The 12,880-nt window shown below is 35.4% G+C and overlaps 1 protein-coding gene across 1 annotated transcript; it reads right to left on the reverse strand.

Annotated features, from left to right (window-relative positions):
* Positions 1-929: 929 nt before the first annotated feature.
* On the reverse strand, positions 930-12,478 carry LOC116019656 (protein CTR9 homolog). The gene is made up of 24 exons (XM_031259938.1): positions 12,065-12,478; positions 11,442-11,508; positions 11,035-11,229; positions 10,836-10,936; positions 10,325-10,378; positions 10,024-10,140; positions 9,846-9,909; positions 9,444-9,658; positions 8,920-9,004; positions 7,865-7,965; positions 7,688-7,780; positions 7,111-7,179; positions 6,429-6,521; positions 5,956-6,306; positions 5,207-5,287; positions 4,953-5,111; positions 4,369-4,464; positions 3,601-3,702; positions 3,410-3,517; positions 3,098-3,322; positions 2,384-2,650; positions 2,212-2,283; positions 1,512-1,802; positions 930-1,393 (listed from the first exon to the last, which is right to left on the reverse strand). Exons 1-24 carry the CDS (start codon positions 12,203-12,205, stop codon positions 1,265-1,267), a joined length of 3,276 nt encoding a protein of 1,091 aa, XP_031115798.1. The 5' UTR covers positions 12,206-12,478; the 3' UTR covers positions 930-1,264.
* Between the last annotated feature and the right edge of the window lie 402 nt (positions 12,479-12,880).

Here is a 12,880-nt window from a genome sequence, read left to right on the forward strand (position 1 = left end):
AGTTGCTGCAAAATTAAATGAAATTCAAGGACTGTCCACTGCGGCCTACGGCCCTACCCACTGCAATAGTAGACAATGATGGATCAGAAATGTGTTGGGACACAGCAGTGTGGGAAAACTCAGACAAGTTTAAAGGGGAAACTGCAAAGAACAAAAGCACAGAGCTGTAGCAGTAGTTCAAGCATTTTTCAACTGAAATTAATGCCATCAACAACATATACCAGCATTCATTCATACATCTATCTCTACAGAACCCATGTAGTGTATGTACCTCTACCCCTCTCCCCCACATGTTTTTATGTTTTGGATTTTAGTATAAGAAATTTGATGTTTCTGACTAAGGGGGCCCTGTTCAAAATGGCTTTAATGCTCTGTATCAGCTGGATTTGAGCAAGCAACATGAACAAACATGAATATTAATCTTTGACACTTCTTTCTGGCTGGCTAGGGGCTAGCTATTCATCCAATTGTTATACCATGGACCAGGGTTCATATTGCATTGTGAACCCTGATCCAAAAATTATGTGTCTACAGTTTAACACATGTTGTACCTGCAGTTAATCTATACACGTAAACAAATAGAAGGCACATAACATGATAATTACAGACACATAAATTGTTAGCTGCAAGTACAGAATATATTAACTAAAAACACATAAAATGCTGGTTAACATGTTATGTGTCTACAAGTACAAAATGTAGAATCTGAAAGTTATTAACTACAAACACATAAAATATGTCAACTGCAAATGTAGAATCTGAAAGTTATTTTTGGACTAGGATCTACAATGCAAGGTAGATCCTGGTCCATGGTATAATTTGCCCTAATCATCCTTGTGCAGATTTTGCCCCAAAAAAATGGACTTTTTTACTAAGCCAGTCTGCCTCAAGAAAACTAAACTGCAGACTATAAAGATTTAGTGGTAATATACCAAATAATCAACTATGCACATATTCCTGGGTTAAAAAGTAAAATGTGATGGCAAATACAAAAGTTTTGAATAAAATGTCTACCCATGACTTTTAAGTTACAACCATACATGAAATTACTATTGCAGCCTATTTTGAATAAGAGTGCAGAAGGTCAGACAAGTATTTTAACAAAAATGAGTTCCTGCGAGACACGGGTTTGAAGAGTGCTTGCTAAGTTATCTAGGCCAAACAGAGCACTCAAGCAAACGGCACTTACAGTCTTAGCATAAGAGAGTCAGGAAAATGTATGTGGACTAGTTATCACCAACCTCAGATTTTTAGGAATTTGATCTTACTCATCAGCATCATTTGGCTTTTCACCATCACCTCCTCTGTCACTACCCTGCCTCTGCAATGGTTCATCTTCCTCATCTGAAGACCATGCATGCCTCCGTCGATTTGCATTTGATGGAGGTTCAGGCTTTCAGCGATCAAAAAGAGATTCAAACCAGTTAGAAACAAAATATACTTATATACATACATATGCACACACACATAATAACATTAAATATTTATAGGCAACAAGAGAGAAGAATTACCCCATCATCCTCGGCATCAGAATCTTCAAGCCCAGCTGCTGCAAGAAGATCCTGTGGATTGTTCTCTGCTTGATCATCGTGATCATGATCCCTGTAATTCATATTGCCATCTTCATCCATTTCTTCTTGATTATCCATATCTGCTTCCTCAGAATCATAGTGTGATTTTTTGTCCCTCTTTCTGCGTTTCCCACCTTTTCTCCTCCTCCGATCACCATTGCCCCCCTCTTCATCCTCAGCATGGGGTCTATCCTTTCGCTTAGAGGCAGAAGTGCTACTTTTCCATTGTTCCTTCACAAAAAATTGAAATATAAGGTTCAATTTCCCAGATGAAAAAGTATTGAAGGAAAACTAACCAATTCAGAAATGATCAAAAACAAACATGAAGTCTTCATGATAAAGACAACTTCAGATTTGTATTTTAGGAACCAGTCATAGTTTCAATAGAACAAGTATTTGATAAAGAATGACATCTTTCAAGAATTATCTGAAGTACATTCTACCAGAATAATAAACAAACTGCTAGCTGGAGCACTTGTGAACTATTGGTCATTGGGAACTACGATAATCTAGGCATGGTGTATTAAAAATGAATTGAGTTATGGATTACAATGGAGAATAAAGTTGCAACGGAACATTAAAAGAACATGGCAAGATGTCTGACCACCGGGAACTATAGAATTGAGAGGAGAATAATTACCTTTTTGCGCAATAGGTGTTCTTCTTGTTGCATCACTTGCTTAAGTTCATCCTCCTGTTTCCGTCTCTCCATCTGTTTCAGAGATTAAATATGGAAAACACAAAGCAATGAAGAATCTTTATAATATGCTAAATGCTTAACATTTACAATATGTTAAAAGCTTAGCATTTACTTGATATTTTTTCTGTTCCTCAGCTTTTCTTTGATTTTCCTCAGCCAATATAACCTGACGAGCAAGCTCCAGTCTCTGCTTAATTTGTTGGTCTTCACGCTCAGCTGCCTCACAATGGACTTTGGCTGCCTCGAGTAAGTGCTTGCAGTATTCAACATGAGTTTCAATCTTTTTCTCATCAAACCCATGCATGTGAAGATTTGAAGCAGTAGATAACATGCTGAATAAACGAACTGCATTCTTAAGCTCTGCAACGGTTGACCTCACCTATCTCAATTGAATAAAATACATGAATCAGAAATCAATTTTCTGAAGTGTATGAATGGACTTAGTTTTAGTTATTCCCCTTGAGCCACATGCTCAGCTAAACAGCTTGGTTTATCACTTTATACATGACAATGCCAATACTGACATTGGATGATCTATAGTAGAAAGCCAAAGTGTGGACAATTTGTTCCATTTAGCACTAACCTATAAAGGGAATCCCATGCTCTAAGGATTACTTATTACTCCGTACAAATCCATGGTGAATTCATTTAATTGTGCAGATCAAAGGTGCAGTGAGCTTAAAATAAATTGTAGCTGGAAATTTCAAACGCAGGGCACAAAAAAGGTTGGCAATCAAGAAAGGACTAAGGTATTTTCCCACACAAGTCAATACAGGAAAGGGGAGAAACCATAAAGGAAGAAGAAAGAGGGCTTTGTTTGGAAAACCTCATCAACAGTCCTCTTTGTCTTCTGTAAGGTTGAGGCAGAAAACTTTTGCAATGCTACACCCGCATCGAATCTTAATGTGTAATTTGACGGTGACAAGTGGATGGCTCTTAACAGAGTCTTTTTGCAGTCCTGCCACTGCTCAGCTTCATAATGTGTTCTGGCTAAATAGAGAAGCACCTGGCTGTCGGTATTATGATAGAATTTCCGCAAGCAATTTTGATACTGCAAAAGTCCAGTATCATCAAGAGGTGAAGCAAAAAGTTTGAGGCATAACTGTTAAATCAAGAAAATAGAAACAATGAAACCAACCATTTTCACTGCAAGTGCAAAATTTCCTTGGGCAAAGTGAACATGTGCAAGATTAATCCATACATCTGGCATTTGGACAAAAACATTTCCGCTTGCAGCTTCTTGAACCTACAAGAATGGACAACAAAAAATTTACCACGTAATTTATGAATTTTCCCTTCAGTGTAACAAATGTATAATCCATTAACTACCTGGGTGAAAAGATCCTTTGAAATATCAAATTGACCTTTTTCTGCCAAAATAACACCAGCACCATTTGCTGCATATAGATTAGAGTTATGCTGAAAGAGAACCTGGTAGAATATAGCATCTTAGTATACTGGGAAAGAAACTATTTAATTAAGAGATGTTATGAATTGTAAATAGAATGATTACACAGATTTTGGATCACTTAATCTTAAGGATAGGATAAACATGATTGTAGGGATAGGTTGGCATGATTATAGGGATAGTCTTTCCATTCTTATAGAGTTTCTGCATGTATACATAGCACTGTATTCTCACATCATAGATGAAGTGTGAAATATCTTCTTACAGAAGAAATAATGAAGGCTAAATAGAGAAACTCCTAATAAGAAACAAAACCTCAATGTCAATGGATGTAGAGGAAATGTTAAAATGAGAAAGGACAGTTCAAGGAACAAAATTGCAGTTAAAGCTGGTAAAAATCATTGCATGGCCTACTTAATCAAAATAGTTTGTACATTTAATCCATTTTTCGCATTCTTGTTTCTGCTGTTGTGGGACTGAAATGGTCTAAAGTTAGGGCGATGTAATCAAATCTCTTTCCTATTCCTTGTGTGCAGGAGGAATCAGAGGTAAATTGGAATCACGATTCCATCCAACTATATTCCAGTGTTTCAAAAAATGAAACAAATGAACAAGACTCAATAATAAGGATATCAAATGCCTTTCACAAGGCAAAGGAGAAAATAGAAATTGGCAGGGCAAGAAAATACTTTTGTATAGAGCTCCTTAGCCTTCTCCAGATGTGTAGCTTCCAATTTAGGATTTCTTTTCTCATTGCGAATTGCAGCGAAGTAGTTCCAATTTCCCTAACAATGTCAGAAAAAAAAAAATGGATCAGAGTATGTTGTATGTAAGCATGTTCAGTATCAAATGGAATCAAAAGTCATGATAACTAAGTCCTATAGTACTCAATGAGTCAATGCAACTTCCATGTCTGTACACGTACAAAGAAATGCTAAAGGCATTTTTAAGACCGGTTGAGAAATATAAAGTACTCCCTCTGTCTTATTTACTATTCAAAGGTCAAACCAACTAGTTTTTTTTTTCTTTTGCTTATTTTCTTTAGTATTTTTTATTTATTTTTAAATTTGATTTTTTTTGTGTTTAATAGTACTTCTAATATAGTTTCTAAATACATAAAATTTTATATATTAATACAAACCTTAATAGTTATTAATACTATAAAAACTTGAATTAAAAATAAATTCAGTCAAACATCGTTAACCGAACCAAACACATAAAATGGAACAGAGGGAGTATATAGTATAAATCATATCAAAATTTATGTGCATACCAGACAAAGAGTAGCATAAGATTCATTTCCATCAATCCCTTCCTTGGCTGCTCGGAATGTTTCTTTTGCCTTGACCCAATCATCATTCTTAATTTCCAGGTCCCCAAGCATTAATAATGCATTTGGGCACTTATCATCCACTTTGAGAGCATCACCAATCTATGAACAAAAGCATCTTGTATTAATGAATTTAACAATCAAATGGAAGTAAATGAAATGGAGGTGTAGCAAAGTAGGGCTGTTAGAGGAACAACCAGCTCAATGCTCAGCTGAACATTATTCCGCGCTTTGGCTATTGCAGCGAGTCTCAAATAAGCATCTACATAGTCTGGATACTGAAACCAAATAAAAGAGTTCAGATTTTTCAAGGAAACTAGTCAGATCCAATCTTCCAATGACAGCATCAAAGTTTACATTAATATTAAATACCCCATAAAAATTAAAAAGAAAAGAAACCAAATAGACTAAAGAACATTTTATGTCAATGCATTTCTGCGAGATTCTTCAGTTATGAAAAGGCAAAACATCCAAGGTTCAAAAAAATTACGGCAATTATTGCATCATTGGAGTATTAATAGCACCAGTAACATCTACATCATTGCATGCTACATTTGTAGCCTCAATAACAAGAAAGTTTGCTAGCCCCAACAGACAGCATTTCAAAACCATACATCAATAAGGCAGTACCTAGCATTCAATTTTCGGTGGCACATCTTTCAAGGAAAATAATATCATAGTGCTTTTTGTGTTTGATATATTTAAGGTATTCCTTTTTTAGGGGATTACAGTCCTTTTTTTCAAAACTATATAATGTAACCATTCCATCAGATTATCATCAATTTATGATTCTTCAGGAACATTAGATACTGATAAAATTTGAGGCACAATAAAGATTTAAGCAGAGACCAAAATATCTGAAAACAAATATTCAATCTCAGAACTACTAGATTCATTATTAATGCATCATCCCCATCCTTATCATAATGTCAGATGGAAACACTACCTTAAACAAGATCAGGCGGTAAAAGATGCAGGCAGTTTCTGTGTCATATAACTGTTCCAGCAATCTTGCCTGGTTAAACAGTGGGGAAACTTTATTCCAAGGAAGTTCTACAGCAATGCCCTGTTCCTCAAGTCTCTGAAACAATTGGAAGTCTTTGTATTGACGGATGGATGCACTGGCATCCATTGGATATTGCACAGTTTTGAAAAGTTCACATGGTGCTTCGCCATTGGAATGTTGAAGTCCTTCATAATTTGGAGCTTTCCCATTAGCATCAGATTGCAGTTTTGCATCAAGGAACTTAGACCATATGCCATCACCTAAAGCATCCCTGAAAGTTTGTCCAGCAAGCTGGAAATCAACAGAACTTTCAGTTATTTTAGTTTCTAAAGGTTAAATTGTAAATGACAAGTTCAAGCATGCATGCAACTGCCAGTACATAATGCAGCATAAAACTGAAGTAGGTATCAAACCTCAAATTCTCCCCTTTCAAAATGAAGGACTCCAATGTCATTAAGCAGCTCAACAGGTACTTCCTCATTTGCCCTTTTCAATAAATTACGTGCCTGCAACAAGAAGTTAGGTCTAATCATCCTATCACATGAAAGTAAAAGCATAAGAAAGTTAACATCAATTGGAAGAAAAAGCAATTAAAAACTAAACCAAATTTGCAGAAACTTTTTTAAAGCAAAATAACCATTTTATTGCACAGGAAAAAAAAAATTGGGGGGTGGGGGTACAAGATATAGCATGATGCCTTGCCCACCCAAGATTTGGTGGTGAGACTTACACAAGCCCAAGTCTTTAACAAGAACACTGAACAAATGGAAATCTAAGATGCATGATTGGAAAGTTCAATTTTCCATTACAAAAAATGTTTAAAAAGAAAGCACACAAGCAAATTTGTCCCATACTATAAATAATACGGAGTACTTCTTTTGAAGAAATACACCTTATTGTATTTAGTGAAAAGTGGTAACTGCAGCTTTCAACCTAGAGAAACCAAGAATTCTTCCAAAGCAGAAACCTCCAAATCCTATTTCCAACCCCACAGCCCTCCCAAAATCAAATACACACACACACATAACCAAAAAGGATAGGTGAGCACTAGGAACCATGGCAAGTCCACAAAACATTAGAAGTTAAGGCTCTTACTGTTTTAAAGGCATCTAAAGCAGCACCGGCATCCGTTGAAATTAAAAGTTCACCAAGATCCAGAAATGCCTAAGAAGAATCAAAATGAATACACTATCAGCAAACAGAAAAATGCAGACCATTCATACAACCAGATGAAAGTATCATATCTAATGGTGACACATGAAGCATTCAATTCAAATGATCAAAATTGGGGACTATTGTAAATGTAAAATGAACATAAGCATATCTTTCATAAGTAAATGCTAAGTAAGTGGTGTGTACACTCAATATTTGCACCACAAGCAGTAATGCACTCACAATAAGGAATTATGTGGTTGGACTACAAGTTCAATAACTTTATAAGCAAAACAATTGCAATACATCACAAGAATTCCAAACTGATAAAAGTAAGAATTAGAAACCCTTCCATTAGAAAATAGGAAAAGAGTTTGGTATATCAATACAATCTTTTCATTTTCTTCAGAGAATCCCTTTCTCCTCCATTTCCTTTCCTTTTCTCAGGCCATCCCCATGGTTTGCAGCACCTTGAATAGTAAAATTGTTGGAGATAAGTTTTACAAGACAGGATAATAACCTGAGGGTCACGAGGATCAACTTTGGTGGCTTTCCTCAAATACTCCAAAGCCTTCTCTGGTTGCCCAAGTTGCACATAAATGTGAGCAAGAGACTACATCAAACATAGGTGTGTTAGACTTATGGAAGAATGGAGAAAAGTAAAAATAAAGAAGATTAAATATCATCAATAACTTACTTTTAGTGTCTCACAATTCTCAGGATAAACCTCCAAGACCTTTTCAAAATTTGACAGTGAACTCCTAAGATCTCCCAATTTCAGTTGAACTTGTCCCAGCCCTATTTGAAACAATCACAGCAAGTGTGGGAGTAAATGATCAAGTTCCACTTTCTCAATCCTTGGCCTGTAAAATATTAATGCACTTCCTCTCCCCAAATACCCATCCCGACATGGTGTAAAGTGAAGTGGTACATGTGTGTTGTTTAATTGAGGACATGGAGGGTTGAGTGATGGATACATTTTTCCATATTATTCACATAGGTAAAACTAAATACCACTTTTGATTTTAGGTGATAAGAATTAGATGTTTTCAGTTTATTAGTTAGTGAAGGGCACAGGGTCAATTTGGGGAGAAGTATTAACCCAACCATTGGTTTTGCTTCTATTAACCTAGGTTGGCAAATATTAACCCAAAGGTTAGTTCCTCAATTGGGGATACCAACAAGGCAACAAATAATCAAATATTCCTCTAACACAAGTGTCAGCTAACAACTCATGAGCCATTCATTGATGAATTTAAAAGAGGAGATGCTAAGTATGTTGCCACCCAGGACTAAACCCCATTTTTTCTGTATGTCACACCTTCCTTATTAAAGAAACCAAATGGCCAAATATTTCTGCATTCCTACTTCTATAACAATCTGTCACTAGTAACACTTGGTGTCACACTATTGTTGTAGATGGTGTGTGTGATGTGTCAATAAATTAAAGGTTGAAAAGCCCTGCAGGTGAGGCAGAAGTTATGTGTTAAGCAAGTAGAGAGAGATATAAACTAAATAGCTTCTATATTGGACATGACAGAAAGGAAGTTGGAGCATATTTATAGGGTGTCAGATAACTAAGCAGTCTGACTATGAAATGCCAATAGTCTCCTAAGGATAAGAGTTCTGAACATATTAATCACATGTTTACCCTTCACAATATAAAAATATTACTAAAACGTAAGACAGTAAACAATAGCTATATTATGTGGTAGAATTTTTAATACAAACAAGAAAGAGAAGTCCAAATACCGTAATAGGGCAATACAAATTCGTGTGGCTTATTGATTTCTTTTACAGATGCCATATAGTACATTCCAGCTTTTTCATAGTCTCCCTGAGTCAAGGAAAACATACTTATCATTAGAATATTGAGGTGGAAAACGAAATCCTACCAGAGGCATAATTCTTAAAATTTATGTCATAATAGTGTCATTAATCAACATAGTATTAGTCCTAACTAAAGGAATCCTGCTAACCAGTAATAAATATATTACCACTATGCAAAAACTAAGAAATATGTTGGCTAACCAATAGAAAAAAACAAAACAAACCCAAGTTGGTAAATAAGAACCATTGTAAATGTTAAATTAAATTTAGCCAAGAATACCGAGTAAGAAAATCAAAACTAAGTTTCTAAAATACACTTGGATTATTACATTAAAGTATCATAGTTTTCAGAGTGATATTGAACATTCAAGCATCAAACTACCCACCCAAACTATGTCAAAACTAGGGGAACAGAATTAAGATTCATTAAAGGATGAAACATGGACCTTGCTATGATATGAGCGCGCCAAATTGTAGTAAGAATGTGACTTAGTCGGCCCATGATTAGTAACAGCAAGTGCAGTTTCAGTAAGTTGCTCAACCAGAAAATGTTGACCAGTAAAGAAAAAATGATTGGCTAAGTAGTTTAGTGACATTGCGCAATAAGGATATATCTCGAAAGCTTTTTGCATCTTTTCCATTCCTCCCCTAATGCTACCAGCTGTTCAAAGACATGTGACGCCCATTTAGATAAAATGAACAATGTGAAGATCTATTTTTAAAGTTAAGCTAGTCCAGAAGAACAAAATAACACAAACTTGAGAATATATAGTCCATTTTTAATTCTTCTAAGTCATTTCACTGATCCAGAAGAATCTAATGCTGCTGCTACATGCAATAACACTCACCTTCATTAGTTTGCAAATCCAGAATAGCAAGTGCAACAAGAGCTTCCACATTTTCTGGATCTAACTACAATTGTAGAATTATTGTAAAGATGATAAAATTTCAATGTCATGTTTAAAAGGAATCCTTAACTAATGATCACAAATTGAATCTGCAATTAGATAACTGAGGCTAACTTGCCTCCAAGACACGCTGAAATGCTTGCTTTGCCTTCACAAGTTGACCCAATTTATATCGGCAAAGACCAATTCCAAGTCTTACAGCAGCAGGACATTGGGGGTACACTTGCAATGCCCTCTGATCAAAGCACATAGATGACAAGGAAATGTTAAGAAGAAGTTAAAATCTGACAGCAAGTCAGCAACTCCCTTGACTGAAAGGAGTGAAACACAACTTCACTTTCCAATCCAGGGGCTGGCAAGTACACATTGTTTAAAGAAAAAAATAAATACAGAAACAAAAATTGAAAAGTTAAATGAACCTTATATAACTCCAATGAATCAGAATATCGTCCCCGACTAAACTGAACACATGCCTGCAGGCAAGTGAAAAATCAATTAATATGAAAGCCAAACAGATTTTCAAGCCCATGGCTAGTAAATGTGAAGGGTTCTGCGGTATACTCCTAACACAATAAAATAAAGTTAACAAGCTAGGGTAGTTGCAAACACAGTTAAACCATATGATATGTGAGATCAAGAAATACAAGAAAGAATGAATTCATCATTAAACCACACTGAAAGAGCCATAACTTATGTTTTAAAATGCCAATTTAAGGAATAAACATGTCTGATATTAGATTAATATCATAATTCATAAACAAATTTGTCTATTACATGAAAGTTTGAAAGTTGATTAAGCACCCTTTCATTGAGCAAATCAAGCCCATCCAACAATCAGACAGACACAATGCTCCTAATTAATTATACCAAATAAAGCTGAGTAACATGTTCAACTATTCAAGTAACAAAACAAAGCAAAATTGAGAATACCTGACCAAGAAGAGCAGGAACATTATCTCGATCTCCATCCAGTACAATCTTGAAGGCAGCAAATGCCTGCTCTAGATCTCCTTTGGCCAGTAAAAGCTGACCTGTAAAGCAGACACATATAATCATCCATAATCTTTAGACAGTTAATAATTCAATGCTACCAATGGATAATACCATGGCTCTCTACATTAGCTTTTACCTTTCCCAACCCAGGTAGAAGGCTCGTGCATGTCAATCCTTGATGCCTTATTATAGTACTGAGTTGCCATTATAAAGTGATCCTCCTTTTCTCTATGTTTTGTCTCGATCTTCCCAAGATAGCTATAATATGCCCCCAACGCATTTAGAATAGCAATTCTATCATACCTCACATCCGCATAATATTCATCAATGTCTGCAGGGTAGCAATCCTAATACAAGTTAATTACATTCAGAGAAGCAATAACAACATCATTTGAAATTTTTCAAGCAAGAATGGACAGGAAAAACGAAATGGAAGTATATTAATATCAATATCTCAGACTATGTAACATTGAGCAAACCAATAGATAAAATAACCAATAGAATGTTAACAAAGTATTGTTCACTGCTGTGTGAAAATATTACCCGGACTAGATCCCTCCTCCAATATTTGCCGAAACTGTTCAATTTTGCCTTGTTTGAAATACTCCCTCTGCCCCAACACCAGAAAATGAAAAATAAGAACAACAGCATAACACTTAACAAAATGACCAGCAAGCAGAATAGATTAGAAATCCTTTTCCTAACAAGACATGAAACCCAACTAATGAAAACTCCATGCCAATTTATAGAATTCATAACTTGCCAACAAGAACGAAATATTAATTCAGCACATAGTAAAACTATATGTCCAAGAAAAGTTACAAGCCTTTGAAACCACTGATGTACTATGTGCAAGTAAGCACACTCGAATGAACTATTCCACATGTACACAGGAATTCATACGCATGTTTAGCTTGTAGCCATAATAACATTTGTGTGCTTTTCAGTTTATACAACAAATAAATGCAAAGTTCAGCACAAAAATAGAAGCAAACTTTCATACTCATTTGAAAAAGAAATACTGTAGTTCGGAGGCATATATGTTCATACATTTACTGAAATTCAAGCATATACAAAGCATCCCTATTTCGCAGTAAAGGTTCCTAATTTTTCTTCAAGGTATAAACTTTACCGTGTATGTATATGTGAAGGTGTGAAATACTTACAGCGATAATTAGCCAGAGATCAAGAGGAGCTTGCTCGGCTTTAAGAATGTCGAGTATATCAGAAGCGTCTCTTGGGAGCTGGTCCAGAGCGACTAGGACCTCCTCCTCCGAATTCTGCACCGGAATATATACACAGGCCATTTGAGCTCGGACTTCCAGTCAAATCAAACCGAGTAGACAACTTCAAATTCAGTGGCGATTCTGAGAGAAACAAAACCCTAACTTTTTCTGTATCCGAAAGAATGAAATATTGGGAGGTAGAAGACGTTGTGCCGGGGAAACTGCCTTCAGAAGAACCATCGGTGGTCTTATAAACGTGAGAGTAGAACTGCAATATGCTTTCTCCGAGTACTTTTTGGCGTTCAAGGATAAAAAACTCAACGAGTTGGTGATTGGCCAAAGTAGAGCAAATTACACTTTTCCAGACTATTGTGACATTCCCTTATTTTGGGGGTATTCAATCGTGATTTTCATAAATTTTTAAAATTTTTATCAACTTTAAAAGTTTGGTGGTATCCAATTTAGATTTTTAAAGACATTTTAAAAGTTTGTCGGTATTGGATTTAAACTTTTCAAAACTCTTTAAAAATATACTGGTATTCGATTCAGACTTTTATAAATTCTTTAAAAGTCTATTGGTATTCAAAAAGTTATTAACTTTCCTAGACTGTGTCAGAATAAGATTTCTATAGACTTTTTCTTCATTAATATAAATAAATGAAATTCAACCCTCCATCCCCAAACTTTTTAACATTCTCTACAGATCTTTTTTCCTCTATCAAAATCAGACAAACTGAAAAATTATTATTCGTTGAT

This window comes from Ipomoea triloba, chromosome 5 (assembly GCF_003576645.1).
Source record: "Ipomoea triloba cultivar NCNSP0323 chromosome 5, ASM357664v1".
NCBI classification, from domain to species: domain Eukaryota; kingdom Viridiplantae; phylum Streptophyta; class Magnoliopsida; order Solanales; family Convolvulaceae; genus Ipomoea; species Ipomoea triloba.